The sequence below is a fragment of the Dipodomys merriami genome, unplaced genomic scaffold, assembly GCF_024711535.1.
Source record: "Dipodomys merriami isolate MVZ:Mamm:240054 unplaced genomic scaffold, mDipMer1.0.p SCAF_28, whole genome shotgun sequence".
Taxonomy (NCBI): domain Eukaryota; kingdom Metazoa; phylum Chordata; class Mammalia; order Rodentia; family Heteromyidae; genus Dipodomys; species Dipodomys merriami.
The window spans coordinates 11,911,849-11,929,984 of record NW_027204270.1 but is presented as its reverse complement, the minus strand read 5'-3'; the positions used below and the strand labels follow the sequence as shown (position 1 = coordinate 11,929,984).

Here is an 18,136-nt window from a genome sequence, read left to right as displayed (position 1 = left end):
CACTAGCGCCCAACACACCACGTATACACACACTCTACCTCTGTTACTGTCTCATAAGTGTGTGTGTGTGTGTGTGTGTGTGTGTGTGTGTGTGTGTGTGTGTGTGTGTGTGTGTGTGTGTGTGTGTGTGTGTGTGTGTGTGTGTGTGTGTGTGTGTGTGTGTGTGTGTGTGTGTGTGTGTGTGTGTGTGTGTGTGTGTGTGTGTGTGTGTTTTAAAAACCAGCCATAGTAGATCTGAAGTAGAATACCTTGCATAGAACATAGGATAGAAGTCAGGCGCCGGTGGCTCACGCCTGTAATCCTAGCTCCTCAGGAGGCTGGAGATCTGAGGATCATGGTTCAAAGCCAGCCCAGGCAGGAAAGTCCAAGAGACTCTTATCTCCAATAAACCACTAAAAAACTGGAAGTGGCGCTGTGGCTCATGCGGTAGAGCACTTGCCTTGAGCTGAAGAGCGCAGGAAAGCGCCCAGGCCCAGAGTTCAAGCCCCACAACCAGGGGAAAAAAAAAAAAAAAGAACATAGGATAGAATGCAGGATAAATAAGTGATGAGGAAATAATTATACTGATAGTTGGCCATGGGAGTTGTTATGTGGTGATTTCTTTAAGATAAGAAGGGTAGAGGGCTGGGAAGGTAGCTCAGTGGTAGAGCACTTGCCTTGCATGCTCGAGGCCCTGGGTTCGATTCCTCAGCACCACATAAGAAAAAAGCCGGAAGTGGCGCTGTGTGGCTCAAGTGGTAGAGCACTAGCCTTGAGCTGAAGAGCTGAGGGACAGCGCCCAGGCCCAGAGTTCAAGCCCCACGACCGGACCCAAAAAAAAAAAAAAAGGAAGGGTAGAAACAGTGTCTCAGAGTTACGTACAGCATTTGCCTAGCACAAGGTCCTGGACGTATTCTCCCAATACCACAAAAAAATAAAGTGTATGAAGAGCTAACAGAGGCCTGCTTTGACATGCCTCTAGCCTCCCATTCACTCAAAAAAATTGTTCTCTTTCCTGGCAAAAATATTGACTGGTTCTTGTTATTTGAAGTTTTAGAGTTGAGAGGTATTAGTTAATTGGTAGTGAGTCACTAACCAAGTCTTATATCCTCTTTCCCTCTCTTTCCAGGAGGTTACCCCAGGCAGCCAAACTATAATGCCTTGCCCAATGCCAACTACCCCAATGCAGGCATGGCTGGAAGCATGAATCCCATGAGTGCTGGAGGTCAAATGCATGGGCAGCCTGGTATCCCACCTTATGGCACTCTCCCTCCAGGGAGAATGAGTCATGCCTCAATGGGTAACAGGCCTTATGGTCCTAATATGGCCAATATGCCACCTCAGGTTGGGTCTGGGATGTGTCCCCCTCCAGGGGGCATGAACCGGAAAACTCAAGAATCTGCTGTCGCCATGCATGTTGCTGCCAATTCTATACAAAACAGGTAAGGCCTGGGACATGAAGAGAATGTCCAGGAAATGAAATGTTATATTAAATGTTAAAGTTGTTGTGATGCTTCTGGGCCTAAACCAGTGTTGTAGGTATATATGTGCAACTAGTAGGTGTCATTTTATTGAGAGTTCTTTAGAAAGCTGTATTTCCTTTTTTTTTTGGGTCCGGTCGTGGAGCCTGAACTCTGGGCCTGGGCACTGTCCCTCAGCTCTTCAGCTCAAGGCTAGTGCTCTACCACTTGAGCCACAGCACCACTTCCGGCTTTTTTCTTTTTGCTTATGTGGTTCTGAGGAATCGAACCCAGGGCCTCATGCATGCAAGGCAAGCGCTCTACCACTGAGCCACCTTCCCAGCCCAGAAAACTGTATTTTCTTAGAGTATAAAAAATGAGAGCCAGGCGCTGGTGGCTCACACCTGTAATCCTAGCTACTCAGGAGGCTGAGATCTGAGGGTCTCGGTTTAAAGCCAGCCCGGGCTGGAAAGTCCGTGAGACTCTTATCTCCAGTAAACCACTAGGAAACTGGAAGTGGCACTGTGGCTCAAGCGGTAGAGCGCTCGCCTTGAGCTGAAGAACTGAGGGACAGCGCTCAAGCCCAGAGTTCAGGCCCTACAACTGACAAAAAAAAAAAAGAAGAAGAAGAAGAAACATAGTAAGTGTTGATTCTTCAACAGATTAGAGTTTCACAGGCCAAGTATCTTACTAAAGACCTTCATAGCTGGGCATCAGTAGCTCATGCCTGTGATTTTAAATACTTACAAGGCTGAGATCTGAAGATTCATGGTTCAAAGCCAGCTTTACAGGAAGAACCTGTATTAAAGAGGAGTGGGAGGAAGAAAATAAGAGAAGACACAGCTCTGTCCTAAGTACAGTTTGGTTTGTGTTTGCCATGACATAAATGATACAATTGAGTGTTTTATCTAGATTGGGCTTTTAAATGGAAATATAATTTTTTTTTTTTTTTTTTTTTTTTTTTTTTTTTTTTGTCGGTCGTGGGGCTTGAACTCTGGGCCTGGGCGCTGTCCCTCAGCTCTTCAGCTCAAGGCGAGCGCTCTACCACTTGAGCTACAGCGCCACTTCCGGTTTTCTGGTGGTTTATTGGAGATAGGAGTCTCACGGTCTCTCCTGCCCGGGCTGGCTTTGAACCGCGATCCTCAGATCTCAGCCTCCTGAGTAGCTAGGATTACAGGCGAGAGCCACCAGCGCCCGGCTAAATGGAAATATAATTTAACTTTGGAGGAAGATGGTCCTTAAGAAAGACACAGTAGGTCTCTTTTCTTTAAGGACTGTGCCCCTCAAAATTGACTAATGTTTGCTATAAAGAGTTCAGATCTTGGGGCTGGAAAGGTGACTCAGTGGTAGAGTGCTTGCCTTACATGGTTATGTGGTACCACATAAGTACCACATAAGCAGAAAAAGCCGGAAGTGGCACTGTGGCTCAAGTGGTAGAGCGCTAACCTTGAGCTCAAGAGCACCCAGGCCGGGGCTGGGAAGGTGGCTCAGTGGTAGAGCTCTTGCCTTGCATGCATGAGGCCCTGGGTTCGATTCCTCAGCACCACATAAGCAAGAAGAAAACAGCCGGAAGTGGCACTGTGGCTCAAGTGGTAGATCGCTAGCCTTGAGCTGAAGAGCTGAGGGACAGCGCCCAGACCCAGAGTTCAGGCCCCATGACCGGACCAAAAAAAAAAAAAAAAAAAGAGCACCCAGGCCCTGAATTTCGGCCCCACGACGGACAAAAGAAAAGAGTTCAGATCCTCATAGAATGTATTGTGAAAGTGGAAGAACGTAAGATTATCTAGATGCTGCTCACTTTTGATTTGAGAGACCCATAAACATTTTCTCTTTAAACCTAACTAACGTGGTTGTATAACATTATTTTTAGCTCATATTCAAATCTGAAAGAAAGCTCAGTTTCTCTTACCCTTTTCTTAATTTCCATCTTCTTCCCCAGGCCACCAGGCTATCCCAATATGAATCAAGGGAGCATGATGGGAACTGGACCTCCCTATGGACAAGGGATCAATAGCATGGCTGGCATGATCAACCCACAGGGACCCCCGTATCCCATGGGTGGAACCATGGCCAACAATTCAGCAGGTGAATTCAAGTCACTGCTTACCTCAGGGAGTTTTTCAGGAGTGGTCTTTAAAGTTGCATCTTGGATTTTGATTATTTTTTTCTCTTTGATAGGGATGGCAGCCAGCCCAGAGATGATGGGCCTTGGGGATGTCAAGTTAACTCCAGCTACCAAAATGAACAACAAGGCAGATGGGACACCCAAGACAGAATCTAAATCCAAGGTAATGATCTTGACTTGATTCCTCTCAACTTTGTATCCTGTCCCCTTCAATGATATGATGAGAAAAGAAAACATGACAACATTTTAGGCTTTTATGACATTAATCTCTGAAAAAGCCTGCATTGCCTTCTCTTACAGTGAATGGGCAAAGAATAGCTCATAGAATTAGCCTTGAATTAACATAATGGATCTTGATGTAAATAACATTCTTACAGCTGCATGTTATGGAGAAAACAGACCCTACAGCTTAGAATTCTTTGTACTGTCTATCACTGGTGGCTCATGCCTATAATCTTAGCTACTTGAGAGGTTAACAGTGGGAGTTTCCCAGTTTTAGACCAGAGTAGGCAGAAATGTTCATGAGACTGCTTCTCACCCAAAGCTGGGATCAGTGACATGCGCCTTCATCCCAGCCACAACTGGAAGCCTAAAATAGGCATGCCTGGGCTAGAGGCATGGCTCATCAGTAAAGCACCTGCTAAAACACAAAAACTCGTTGAATTCAAGCCTATTACTGCCCCCCAAAAGTATTCTCTGTGCTGTTTGATGCTTCTGTGATAGTGAGTTGTACTCGTATACTGTGTTTTAAGAAACTAGTTGCACTTTTCTTCCTTACTCATAGTAAGAATGATTGGTACCAGGTATTCTGTAAACAGGAACAGAGAGCACTTTGGGATTGGATCCTTGACTTCAGTGTAATTTGGACTTCAGTGTAATTTGGACTTCAGAGTGTTCTCAGGCTGTGTGGCAGCATTTGAGTCATTTTAAACATTTGTGTTCTACTCTTACAAGCTTTTTTTTTTTTTTTGTAAGTCAACGTCTAGCCGTAGTGTCTTTAGCTAAGATCCACTAGTAACCAAGACCTTACTGATAGAGAATAGAATTGATTCACCTGATTTTATGAGTTATCCACTACAGGGTTTATCAGTTTTCCTCAAGTTACAAAAAGAACAAGAAAGATTTTTGTTGCTGCAGACTAGGTCAGATCCTGCCACTTTACCAGAAAATCGTAAAATTGCTCTCCAAAGCGGGCACCGGAAGCTTACACTGGTAATTCTAACTAACGCAGGAGGAGTCAGATCTGAGGACCGTGGTTAGAAGCCAGCCAGGGCTGGAAAGTCCAGGAGACTCTCATCTCCCACTAAGCACTCAAGGCAGGATGTGAAGCTGTATCTCAAATGGTAGAGCGCCAGCCAAGGAACCGAGCCCAGGCCCTGGGTCCAGCGCACACCCACATACAAAATGCTCACCAAGAAAAAAAAACAAAAACCATTTCTGTTCTAGACAGTACCTCACTTTCCTATGTAGTCTCCTACTGCGACTTTGACCTATAGTTTCTTTCTTTTTTTTGGGGGGGGGGTCCAGTCGTGGGGCCTGAACTCTGGGCCTGGGCGCTGTCCCTCAGCTCTTCAGCTCAAGGCTAGCACTCTACCACTTGAGCCACAGCACCACTTCCGGATTTTTGAGGTGCTGAGGAATCGAACCCAGGGCCTCAGGCATGCAAGGCAAGCGCTCTACCACTGAGCCACCTTCCCAGCCCTTGACCTATAGTTTCTTTTTAAATCTTCTGTCTTATATAAGCTAATTTCCAAAACACTTCTACCAAGTGGTAGACCCATCCTCTCCCCTCCCTTCCCACTCGCCCTCCCCCCAGTCCTGGGGCTTGAACTTGGGGCCTAGACACTGTCCCTGAGCTTCTTTGTGCTCAAGGATAGCACTTTACCACTTGAGCCAGTGTGCTGCTTCCAGCTTTTTCTGAATAGTTTATTGGAGATAAAAGTCTCATGGACTTTCCTGCCTGGGCTGGCTTCAAACCGAGATCCTCAGATCTCAGCTTCTGGAGTAAGTAGAATTATAGGCATGATTCACCGATGCCTGGCCCATCCTTTCTTTTTTTTTTTTTTTTTTTTTTGTCGTGGGGCTTGAACTCTGGGCTTGGGCGCTATCCTGCCCGGGCTGGCTTTGAACCGTGATCCTCAGCTTTCAGCCTTCTGAGTAGCTAGGATTACAGGCGTGAGCCACCGGCGCCCGACCCATCCTTTCTTAAGACAAGAAAGAGTTATTTTTGTGTGTGTGAGCGCGCACGTGTGTATATGTGTGTGCGAGAGAGAGCATGCATGTGTGTGTGTGAGAGAGAGGGCATGTGCATGCGTGTGAGTGCACACAGAGCGTCGACTTAGAACCTTGCATCCTTGCTTGTTTTTTTTTTTTTTCCACTTGACTGGTGCTATACCGCTTGAGTCATGCCTCCAGTTCCAGCATTTTGCTAACTAATTGGGAATAAAATTCTTTATAGGCTTTTCTTCTTGAACTGGCTTTGAACTCTCAGATCTCAGTTTCCTGAGTAGTTAGGATTACAGGCATGAGCAACCTACACCGAGCTTCGAGGCTGGTTTCTTATTTTTAAAAAACAAAAAAACTAAGGGTGGGTTCAATTCCTCAGCATCACAAAGCAGAAAAAGCTAGAAGTGGTGCTGTGGTTCAAGTGATAAGCTAGCCTTGAGCTGAAGAGCTGAGGGACACCACCCAGGCCCAGAGTTCAGGTCCCAAAACCAACAATAATAAAAACAAAAACAAAAAACACCTAAGGGCAAACTAATACTAGATATGTAAAGACACGTAGCCCAACTCCTAGTTCACAACGTATTATCAATAGTAACTTCCTTCCTTTACTGTAAGAAGGCCTACCTGCCTTTTGGTCCTTCAGTTTGTGGAGCTCCCCTCAAGCAAGAAGCTTTACCGCTTCCTTTATCAAGGGTTAATGAGACCCTTAGCATAGGCTTTGAATTTGATGCATTCTGTGCATTATCACCTGCCCCTTTCAGAAATCCAGTTCTTCTACTACCACCAATGAGAAGATCACCAAGTTATATGAGCTAGGTGGTGAACCTGAGAGGAAGATGTGGGTGGACCGTTATCTGGCCTTCACGGAGGAAAAGGCAATGGGCATGACAAATCTGCCTGCTGTGGGTAGAAAACCTCTGGACCTTTACCGCCTCTATGTGTCAGTAAAAGAAATTGGTGGATTGACTCAGGTGAGTGCCTGACTTTCTGTGGTATCATGCATCACACAGGGACAACATTCTCAGCTCTTGGATCACATACTATTGACAAGAAGCTAAGACTTCTTTTATAGTGTAAGTTACTAGAATTAAACTACTGCAGTGCAAATATAATGACTATATATACTTTATTTTCTTTCTGATTCCCTGGAGCAGTTTGTCATAGTAGCAAGTATAGAGTTTGGAGAGATACATCTGATTCCTCTATATGGAAGGAAGGAAGTGAATTAATCCTTCCTTAAAATTAAAAAAAGAAAAGCATTTCAGAACCAAACCTTGTCTACCTGGTATTATACAGTTTTATTTTAGACTCAGCTTAGGAGACAAACAGATGAGGTCACTCTGACAGCCATCTGTCTTGTGGACTTTGCTCCTGTGTGTGTTCTGGAGTATCCAGATCACTCCTGGATTACTTTGTGGCTGGAGTTGGAGAAGAGGCAGCAGGGAGAGAATTACTTCAAACTTTCTAAATCAGAAGAGGAAAACAGCTGTCACCAGCAGAAAGGGAAGAAGTTGGAACAAAGCCAACCAACAGTTGGCTATAAATTTCTTCTTCCATCAGACTTTAGACCCCTCCCCCACAAAGGAAAATAAAACCAAATGAAGTACATGCACACTGCCATATAATTGGTGTGGGAAACAAAGTCAGAGATGTCTAAGGTTACGCTGGGTGTATTCTTGCTTTTTTTTATCCCCCCTGTTGAGTCCTTATGTCCTGCCTGTAGGAAGAGGGCATTGGGTTGGTAAGTTCAATGGACTTTTAGAGTCATTGAACATAGAGTAGTAGGGTATGGAAGGAATCCCAAGCTTAGGCCTGTCCTCCAGTTTGCAAACCATTGAGATGCTGTGATATAATTGACGTCTAAAATCAATGAGAATTTATAGAAAGGAGAGTACTATTGTATTAGTTTGGGGGTTATTTGTGGGGGGGGGGTAGTGTTTGGTTGGTCCTGGAGCTTCAACTCATGGCTTGGGCACTGTCCCTGAGCTCTTTTGCCAAGGCTTGCTGTCAGTCTACCACTTTGAGTCACAGCTCCACTTCTGGTTTTTGAGTGGCTAATTGGAGATAAGAGTCTCACACTTTCTGCCCAGGATGGCTTTGAACCGTGAATCTCAGATCTCAGCCTCCTGAGTAGCTAGGATTACAGGCGTGAGCCACCAATACCTGGCTTGTTTGATTTTTGTTTTTTATGTTTTGCCAGTCCTGGGGCTTGAACTCAGGGCCTGAACATTGTCCCTGAGCTATTTTTGCTCAAGGCTAGCACTCTTCCACTTGCACCACAGCACCATTTCTGGCTTTTTCTGTTAATCTGATTCCAAGAACCGCAAACCCAGGGCTTCATGTGTGCTAGGCAAACACTACCACTAGGGCATATTCCCAGTCCTGGCTACAAAAAGGCAAATGGTGAGTCTAAAGGATTAATAGAGTTCATATGGAAATGGAGGAAGGAGCTGTATGACACAGGGATGGAAACAAGTGGGGAATAATACCCATAGGTTATCACCACTTTATAAACAAGTATATTATTTCCACCACCATGGGAAATATCCATTGCTGTATTTTCATCCTTAAAAAAAAACTCTGGTATAAGAAAACCAGAAGTGGTGCTGTGGCTCAAAGTAGTAGAGCACTAGCCTTTAGCGCAAAAGCTTAGGGACAAGGCTTAGGCCTTGTTTTCAAACCCCACAACCAACCGAAAAAAAAATAACTCAGCTCATGTGCCAGTGGCTTACACCTGTAATCCTAACTACTCAGGAGGCTGAGGTCTGAGGATCAGGGTTCAAAGCCAGCCCAGGCAAGAAAGTTTGTAAGACTCCTTATCCTCAATAACCACCAGAAAACCAAAAGTGGCGCTGTGGCTCAAGTGGTAGAGTGCTCACCTTGAGCTGAAAAGCTCAGGGACAGCGCCCAGGCCCAGAGTTCAAGCACCATGTCTGACACAAAAATTCTGGTATCACAGTGTCTCAGGCATGTTATCCTAACAATTCAGGAGGCTGAGATCTGAGATATGAGGATAACAATCTCCATCTGGGATGGAGATTGTTATTTACAATTAACCAGCAAAAATCTGGAAATAAAGATGTGGCTCAAGTAGAAGAACACCAAATGAGTGAAAAAGCCAAGCAAGAGCTAGAGGCTCTGAGTTCAAGACCCAGTGATGGCAGCTAAAAAAGAAAGGAAAAGAGATATTATCACAGATACCTAATCAAAGGTATTTGACTCTTGTGGATCAGTACTAGAAAGCTAGTTTTCCTAACACTTAAGGGACAAGTGTACCATATATATGGAATACTTGATAAAGTGGCCTGCCCAGCTAGCACAGAAAAGACTATATGGGACATTTGGGAGATGCCCTGAAGTAGAAGTAGGGAGAATGTGCCCTGAAGTAGAAGTAGGAAGATAAAAAAGAAGTCACAAAGCTCTAAACATGTAGACTTATCAATCAGGAAAGGGGCCTGAAGTTATATAACTATAATACAAGAACAACCTAAGACTTAAATTTGCAGTAGCTTTACACTGAGGACAAACAGATCAGATGTGAAAATCTCTAATTTGACAAAGTAAGCCAATGAGGGTTATTGTTGATACTACCACAACAAATCTCCATTTTATAAGCATTCTTATGCATTTAAAATAGGTTTGGATCAGGTGATTTGCACACCATTTTTCAGACAGTACATATACATGAAACAAAGATCAGCCACATATGCCTGTGGTTTATGCCTGTAAGAAGAATGAGATCTGAGGATTGAGATTTGAAGCCAGCCTAGACAGAAAAATCCTCAAGACTCTTATCTCCAGTTAAACAGCCAAATGTTAAAGTGGAGGTATGGCTCAAGTGGTAAAGCATAAGCTGTAAGCAGAATAACCCAGACACCCAGACAAGATTTATACATACAACTATTTCTAATAGTTGGAAATTTGTCCTGTTTCGAGTAAGCATAACATGTCAGTGGAACCTGGTGAAGCCAGACACAGACTGAACATTTTCATGGACTCTCCACCAAAGTGTTACATTTTTGCAGTTACCTAGGACTGTGATTCCCTAAGAGATCAAAATATCTTGCAGCTTGCAACTTGGTGCTCATAGGAAGGAAGTTCAGGTAGAAAATGTATTCTAACTTTTCTTGTGGGTTCTGTAGGTCAATAAGAACAAAAAGTGGCGGGAACTTGCGACCAACCTCAATGTGGGCACATCAAGCAGTGCTGCCAGCTCCTTAAAAAAGCAGTATATCCAATGTCTCTATGCCTTTGAGTGCAAGATTGAACGGGGAGAAGACCCTCCCCCGGACATCTTTGCAGCTGCTGATTCCAAGAAGTCCCAGCCCAAGATCCAGCCTCCCTCTCCTGGTAAGGATGTGGTTAACAACTCCAAGGCTAAGGGCCTGGCTCATTCAGTTGGGCCTACCTCCAGAGAACAGAGCAGATGCTAGGAACTTGGTTCCTACCTACCTACTCTAAGGCTTAGCAGGTTTGCAGACAAAACAGCAAGTAGTGCCAGCTCTCTGAGGGGAGATACTATAGTAGAACAGCTCTTAAGTTTTAATTTTCATTGTACACCTGGCATCTTGCCAAATGTTTGTAAACTAGTGAGTGGAAAGAACAATCTAGTGAGGGAAGCCTGACAAATAGCAGTAAGGCCAGGGCCATCTGGGAACTTCAGCAGGCTGATGTCAGTGCCTTAGACTGCAGCTCAGACTAGAGCCCTAAGTTCCCCCAGGGAGTTGAGATGGTAATGAATGGGAAGGAGGGGCCATGAATGGAACTTTCTTATGGGACTGTTTCTGCCCATCCTCCTTTCTGGAAAGGAGGCTAGGGCTTAGGCTGACGTATAGAGGGGAAAAGGCCAGGGCCCTAGAAGGTAGGTATAAACATATGTATGTGGCTCTGAGAGTGTAATAAGTGCCTGAAATGACTCATCAACTGGGGAGGACTCAGCAGTGGGAGATCTTCTGCTGGGAAGGGTAAATAATGGAAACGTTAATTACTAGGAGTTGTGCTCATCAGCTTAGATGACCATTCAAATCTAAAGATGATGTTGTGCTGGGTTCCACCATAGATAGGCTCCTAACCTGTACAACAGGTCAGGGACCAGGTAGACCCTCCCCACCCTGGCTTTTGGAGGCTCTGACTAGGAGCATTATCTTTAATACAGTACCTTAATAGGTTAGACAAATCCTTGGAAAATTAAAGAGAGGGGTGCCAGGGAAGCTGGCAATGCATCAAGAAATGAGTGGCATAGTTATGGTGATTTCATTGTCACGTCACTCTAAATGTTCAAAGCAAGGAGGGTCAAAATCCATTCCCTTTTTCTTTTTTTTTTTTTTTTTTTGTCGGTCGTGGGGCTTGAACTCTGGGCCTGGGAGCTGTCCCTCAGCTCTTCAGCTCAAGGCGAGCGCTCTACCACTTGAGCTACAGCGCCACTTCCGGTTTTCTGGTGGTTTATTTGAGATAGGAGTCTCACGGTCTCTCCTGCCCGGGCTGGCTTTGAACCGTGATCCTCAGATCTCAGCCTCCTGAGTAGCTAGGATTACAGGCGTGAGCCACCAGCGCCCGGCTCCATTCCCTTTTTCATGATTTGGCCTTGCAGGTCACCTCTTTTTTTAGGACGGGGGTGGCCGTGGGGCTCGAACTCTGGGCCTGGGCACTGTCCCTCAGCTCTTCACCTCAAAGCAAGTGCTCTACCTCTTGAGTCACAGTGCCACTTCCAGTTTTCTGGTGGTTAATTGGAGATTAACTGCCTGGGCAGGCTTTGAACTGCAATCCTCAGATCTCAACCTCCTGAGTAGTGAGGAAGACAGGCGTGAGCCACTGGCGCCTAGCCAGGTCACTTCATTTGAGAAGGGTACTCTGTGCCTTAATGGCCTTAGGAAGATAGTTTACAAAGTGATGACAGCATAGCCTGTCATCTCAGCACTCGGGACACTGGAACATGAGAGGATGATGAGTTCAAGACCAGCCTGTGCTACATAGTTGAGACGTTGTCCCCCAAAAAAGAAGAAAAGAACCAGATGCCATTGTTTTATACCTATATTAGTTACTCAGGAGGCTGAAATCTGGAGGGTCGAGGGTCTATCTCCTAGGTAGAAAAGTTCACAATACTCTGAGTTCAAACCCCAGTACCAGCAAAAGAAAAAAACAGATGGCTCCAACAGCTTACTCCTATAAAATTTTGTGGGTTTTGTTGTTGTTGTTGTTGTTGTTGTTTTGCTGTTCCTGGGGCTTGAACTCAGGGCCTGGGTACTGGCCCTGGGCTTCTTTTGCTCAAGACTAGCACTCTATCACTTGAGCCACAGCGCCATTCTGGCCTTTTCTGTTTATATGGAACTAAGGACTCAAACCCAGGGCTTCATGCATACTAGGTAAGCACTCCACCACTAAGCCACATTCCCAGCCCAAATCCTAGTTATTTGGAAGACTGAGATTGGGAAGATCCTGATCTGAGACCAGCCCAGACAAAAGTCTGTAAAGATCCATCTCAACCAAGAGCTACTGAGAGCCAGCTCTCAGTATGGTGGTGCCTAAAATAGGCAAATTGAGATTCAGACACCAGGAAGCAAAACCCTATGTCAAAAGTAATAAATGCAAAAAAAGGTTTGGAGGTATAGATCAGTGGTAGAGCACTTGGATACCAAACTTAAGGTACTGAGTTCAAACCCCTGTACCACCAAAACACAAAGAGATAGAGCAGTCTTGGGGAATTTGTATGTTTCTGTGAGAGTTAAAACACTTCCAAGCAAGCTGCTCATCTGTTTCTTTGTTAACAGCGGGATCAGGGTCTATGCAGGGGCCACAGACTCCTCAGTCAACCAGCAGTTCCATGGCAGAGGGAGGAGACCTGAAGCCACCAACTCCAGCATCCACACCACACAGTCAGATTCCCCCTTTGCCAGGCATGAGGTAAGGCCAGGAGCAGGGGCAGAAGATTTGGGGATACTGGGGACTTGTGTTTATTGCAAATCCTAAGTAGCCCAAGGGTGGTCCCTGCTGTCTATCTGCCCAGCCAGTGTCTTCGATATGTTTGCCTTGTATCAGAGGATTTTATCTTTTTGAGATTTAATTCCTTTTCCTCACTTTGGAGCAGGAGCAATTCTGTCGGGATCCAGGATGCCTTTCCTGATGGAAGTGACCCCACATTCCAGAAGCGGAATTCCATGACTCCAAACCCTGGGTACCAGCCCAGTATGAATACCTCTGACATGATGGGGCGCATGTCCTATGAGCCAAATAAGGATCCTTACGGCAGCATGAGAAAAGGTGACCTGTTACTATTGACCTTGTGCAGGGAGTAAGAGGATAATCTCCAGATAGCTTCTGAAATAAAGTATTCCTTGATCTAATCACTCCCTTCATCCATACTTCTTTTCTTTTCTTTTTCCTTTCTTTGATATCCAATACCCTTAAACATGCTTTTTGCTCATTTAAGCTTCTTTAGATCTTTATTTTGAATCTGTCAGGAAAATAATGGGAAGAAAACCCAAGCTTTGTAAAGGCAAGGTAGAAATTGCTTGGTCTGCCAACACAGCTGTTTTCTTACTGCCTTCCCTTTCTACACTCAGCTCCTGGGAGTGATCCCTTCATGTCCTCAGGGCAGGGCCCCAACGGAGGGATGGGTGACCCTTACAGCCGTGCTACTGGCCCTGGGCTGGGAAATGTGGCTATGGGACCACGACAGCACTATCCCTATGGAGGTCCTTATGACAGAGTGAGGTAAGCACAGTCACTGCATCTACCCCACCCTTGGTACCCTGAAGCTATGATATATGCTCAGTTTGCTTCTCCATTTTTGCTTAGGACTGAGCCTGGAATAGGTCCTGAGGGAAATATGGGCAGTGGAGCCCCACAGCCAAATCTCATGCCTTCCACCCCAGACTCGGGGATGTATTCTCCTAGCCGCTACCCCCCACAGCAGCAGCAGCAGCAACAGCAAAGGTGAGTGAAGTCTGATCTCAACACCAACATACTCAGGCTTGGACTTACCCCTCCCTGATCCTCTTCCTCCCTTCCTACAGACATGATTCCTATGGCAATCAGTTCTCCACCCAAGGCACCCCATCTGGCAGCCCTTTCCCCAGCCAGCAGACCACAATGTATCAACAGCAGCAACAACAGGTAAAGAAATGGCCTGGCCCACTTGTTCTGCTTGAAAATTAATGAATCATCAATGGAACCAGAGACATCAACTCCAGCCTTGAGCCAAAAAGCCGAGTGAGATCTCAGAGCCCCAAGTTCAAGCCCTAGTACCAGCACATACACATACAAAATTAATGAGTAATCAAATCAAAAATCTGTGGCAGGGCTGGGAAGTTGGCTCAGTGGTAGAGTGCTTGCCTTGCATGCCTGAGGCCCTGGGTTCGATTCCTCAGCACCACATAAGCAAAAAGAAAAAAGCCGGAGGTGGCGCTATGGCTCAAGTGGTGGGGCACTAGCCTTGAGCTGAAGAGCTGAGGGACAGCGCCCAGGCCCAGAGTTCATGCCCCACAACCAGACCAAAAAAAAAAAAAAATCTGTTGGCAGTCTAAGAAGCTCACTTGGGGTAGTTTAGCATTTCTCTCTCACTCAGCTAGTTCTGCCTAGAGAATCAAGCCCTCAATCTCTTCCCCAGCAGGTCTCCCTAGTTCTCCAAAAGGGTTAGAAACAGTCCTGTTGATTTTTGAGATTTTATATTTTTCTTCTTGGAGCAAGGGAGAGCCAGAGAAAAAGAAAAATAATGGTTACTCTCAAAAATAACTTCAAAAGATAATTTGTAAAGGTAACTCCTTGGTTTTCTTGTTCTTTTTTTTTTGGGGGGGGGGGACAGGGGGTCCGGTCGTGGGGCCTGACCTTTGGGCCTGGGTGCTGTCCCTCAGCTCTTCAGCTCAAGGCTAGCGCTCTACCACTTGAGCCACAGCGCCACTTCCAGCTTTTTTCTTTTTGCTTATGTGGTGCTGAGGAATCAAACCCAGGGCCTCATGCATGCAAGGCAAGTGCTCTACCACTGAGCCACCTTCCCAGTCCCAACTCCTTGGTTTTCTTGTGCCTGTATCTTCTTTTCCAGTGGAATAGAATAGAAGTAAATGTCTGATTGTAGCCATCTTGGCAACTAGATTTTGTGTCACTGAATGCAGAATATTAATGTTAACCTTTTGTTTTCTGTCTTAGAATTATAAGCGGCCAATGGATGGCACATATGGTCCTCCTGCCAAGCGGCATGAAGGGGAGATGTACAGTGTGCCATACAGCACTGGGCAGGGGCAGCCTCAGCAGCAGCAGTTGCCCCCAGCCCAGTCCCAATCTGCCAGCCAGCAACAAGCTGCCCAGCCTTCCCCTCAGCAAGATGTGTACAACCAGTATAGCAATGCCTATCCTGCTACTGCCACCGCTGCAACTGAGCGCCGACCAGCAGGCGGCCCCCAGAACCAGTTTCCATTCCAGTTTGGCCGAGACCGTGTCTCTGCACCCCCTGGCTCCAATGCCCAGCAGAACATACCACCACAAATGATGGGTGGTCCTATACAGGCATCAGCTGACGTTGCTCAGCAAGGCACCATGTGGCAGGGGCGTAATGACATGACCTATAATTATGCCAACAGGCAGAGCACAAGCTCTGCTCCCCAGGGTCCTGCATATCATGGTGTGAACCGAACAGATGAAATGCTGCATACGGATCAGAGGGCCAACCATGAAGGCCCATGGCCTTCCCATGGCACACGCCAGCCTCCATATGGCCCCTCTGCCCCCGTGCCTCCCATGACAAGACCCCCTCCATCTAATTATCAGCCCCCACCAAGCATGCAGAATCACATTCCTCAGGTATCCAGCCCCGCTCCCCTGCCCCGGCCAATGGAGAACCGCACCTCTCCTAGCAAGTCTCCATTCCTGCACTCTGGGATGAAAATGCAAAAGGCAGGTCCACCAGTACCTGCCTCACACATAGCACCTACCCCTGTGCAGCCCCCCATGATTCGGCGGGATATCACCTTTCCACCTGGCTCTGTTGAAGCCACACAGCCTGTGTTGAAGCAGAGAAGGCGGCTCACAATGAAAGACATTGGTAAGGAGATCTCCCCAGCTGAGTTACTTCATCTACCCCTTCCTTCTTGTTCATTATTCTCTCTAGCCTAGTACTTTGAATGAAGTGAAGTCTAGTGCAGTTGTAACTAAAATAGAGCCAAAGAAGTCTGGGAAATGTTTTTCTTTAAGGTTTCAGGTTTTCCTTTAAGGCTTTGTCTTACAGTGATGTTCTAGGGAGCTGAGAAGCCATGAAGGGCAGGCCAGGTGTGTGTGCCATTCCTCTGACACCCCTGATAGGAACTGCTTTCTGCCTTGTGTTACCTTCAGAGTAGGCTAACTGATAGGGAATCCTTGTGGGTATCTCTAGACAACTTGGGCTTGGTGGATGGACAACACGGAGGTTTATTTCAGGAACCCCGGAGGCATGGCGGGTAATGATGTCCCTCAAGTCTGGTCTCCTGGCAGAGAGCACATGGGCATTAGACACCATTAACATCCTACTGTATGATGACAACAGCATTATGACCTTCAACCTCAGTCAGGTGAGTACAGGTTTCTGGGGGAAATTAGGAGATCCTGGGATCTTCTTGACTTTGATATTACTAAGTATCATGGGAAATGAAGCCATTTTCAGGCAACATAGTTTTCTCCCCTCTCTTGGATTGGATATCTTCCATGCCAGTCCTTGTCTTCCCTTGACACTGAGCATGTGAACCAGGGTAATGAGAGCAGTATTGCCTGTATAAGGGATCATGTTGATGTCTTAGTGCAGAATTCACTTCAAAGGGAATTTTGTTTTAGAAACACTTCTAACTAACGTTAGTGCAGAGCTCCTTTCATGTCAGTGAAGATGACCATGGTCTAGAATTATATGAATGGCACAGTTTTGTTACTTTCCCTTTTTGCTACTTTTTTTTTTTTTTTTTTTTTTTTTTGCCAGTTGTGGGGCTTGAACTCAGGGCCTGAGCACTGTCCCTGAGCTGCTTTTGCTCAAGGCTAGCGCTCTACCATTTGAGCACAACACCACTTCTGGCATTTTGTGCTTATGTGGTGCTGAGGAATCGAACCCAGGGCCTCAGGCATGCAAGGCAAGCGCTCTACCACTGAGCCACCTTCCCAGCCCGCTACTTCTGTTCTGAGTAAGAGTCTGTATTGATTCCAGGTTACTTTCATGTATTGTATTGGTGTGGGACACAGGGTCTTACTGTGTAGCCCAGGCTGGCCACAAACTTAAGATCCTCCTGCCTCAGCCTCCAAATACTGTGGTGACAGGCTTTTACTAACCACTCCCAGCAGCTGTTTTTGATTTGTTGGTTGGATGGTTTTGTATTGTTTTGTCTGGGGAGGGGTCATTGGGCCAGTCCTAGAGCTTGAACTTGGAGCCTTTTGTGCTGTCCCTGCAGGGTTTTTTGGTTTTGGTGGGTTTTTTTGCTCAAGACTAGTGCTCTACCACTTGAGCCACAAGTCAAGCATTGTGATAGTTAATTGGAGATGAGTCTCATGGATTTTTTAGCCCAGGCTGGCTTTGGACTGTGATCCTGAGATCTCAGCCTCCTGAGTAACTAGGAATAGGTGTGATACACTGGCACCAGGCCAGGCTGTGACTTTTTTTTTTTTTTTTTTTTTTTTGGTCGGTTGTGGGGCCTGAACTCTGGGCCTGGGCGCTGTCCCTCAGCTCTTCAGCTCAAGGCTAGTGCTTTACCACTTGAGCCATAGCGCCACTTCCGGCTTTTTTCTGCTTATGTGGTGCTAAGGAATGGAACCCAGGGCCTTGGGCATACAAGACAAGCATTCTACCACTGAGCCACCTTCCCAGCCCCTACCCAGTCTTTTTTACTGTTTTTTGCAAACCTGATTTGTTTCAGAACTCCCTTCTCTTCTGTAAAATACGTGCCTTGATTCTAGTAGCTGGAAAGACAATGCTGAACCGTTTTACCCTGTTTAAAAAAAAAACAAAACAAGCTGTTAGGCTTTCTACCACTGAGCCTCATTTTCATTATTTTTCTGATAGGATATTTTATGCTTAGACCTGCCTGCCTGGACCAAAGTCCTCCTATTGACTCTTACTTATCTTGGCCTTCTGAGTAGCTGAAATTATGGGCATGAGTTACCATACCCAACTTTTTTTCTTCTTTTTCTTTTCCTCTCTCTCTTTCTGTCTCTCCCTCCTTGTCTTCCTTCCTCCTTCCTTCCTTCTCTCCCTCTGTTTCTCTCTGTTCCTCTCTCCCTCTCTCTCTATCTCTCTCTGAGATAGGGTCTCTATGATAGTCCACAGTGTCAAAATCCTGCCCCAGCCTCCCAAGTGCCAGGATTGCACATTCATGCCACTATTCCCGACCCATCTTAGCTCTTC

The 18,136-nt window shown here is 46.0% G+C and overlaps 1 protein-coding gene across 2 annotated transcripts in view; it reads left to right on the top strand.

The window, feature by feature from the left end:
• Arid1a (AT-rich interaction domain 1A) overlaps positions 1 to 18,136 on the top strand; it is a 108,399-nt gene that overhangs the window by 85,635 nt on the left and 4,628 nt on the right. The window contains exons 8-19 of one of the 2 annotated variants that reach the window (XM_070037552.1): positions 1,109 to 1,421; positions 3,379 to 3,524; positions 3,618 to 3,727; positions 6,552 to 6,761; positions 9,933 to 10,140; positions 12,558 to 12,690; positions 12,875 to 13,047; positions 13,350 to 13,500; positions 13,585 to 13,722; positions 13,803 to 13,902; positions 14,932 to 15,823; positions 16,195 to 16,325. In XM_070037552.1, the coding sequence (XP_069893653.1) occupies positions 1,109 to 1,421; positions 3,379 to 3,524; positions 3,618 to 3,727; positions 6,552 to 6,761; positions 9,933 to 10,140; positions 12,558 to 12,690; positions 12,875 to 13,047; positions 13,350 to 13,500; positions 13,585 to 13,722; positions 13,803 to 13,902; positions 14,932 to 15,823; positions 16,195 to 16,325 (2,705 nt within the window). Of the gene's footprint in view, positions 1 to 1,108; positions 1,422 to 3,378; positions 3,525 to 3,617; positions 3,728 to 6,551; positions 6,762 to 9,932; positions 10,141 to 12,557; positions 12,691 to 12,871; positions 13,048 to 13,349; positions 13,501 to 13,584; positions 13,723 to 13,802; positions 13,903 to 14,931; positions 15,824 to 16,194; positions 16,326 to 18,136 lie in introns of both variants that reach the window. The other variant, XM_070037551.1, reaches the window with a different exon arrangement.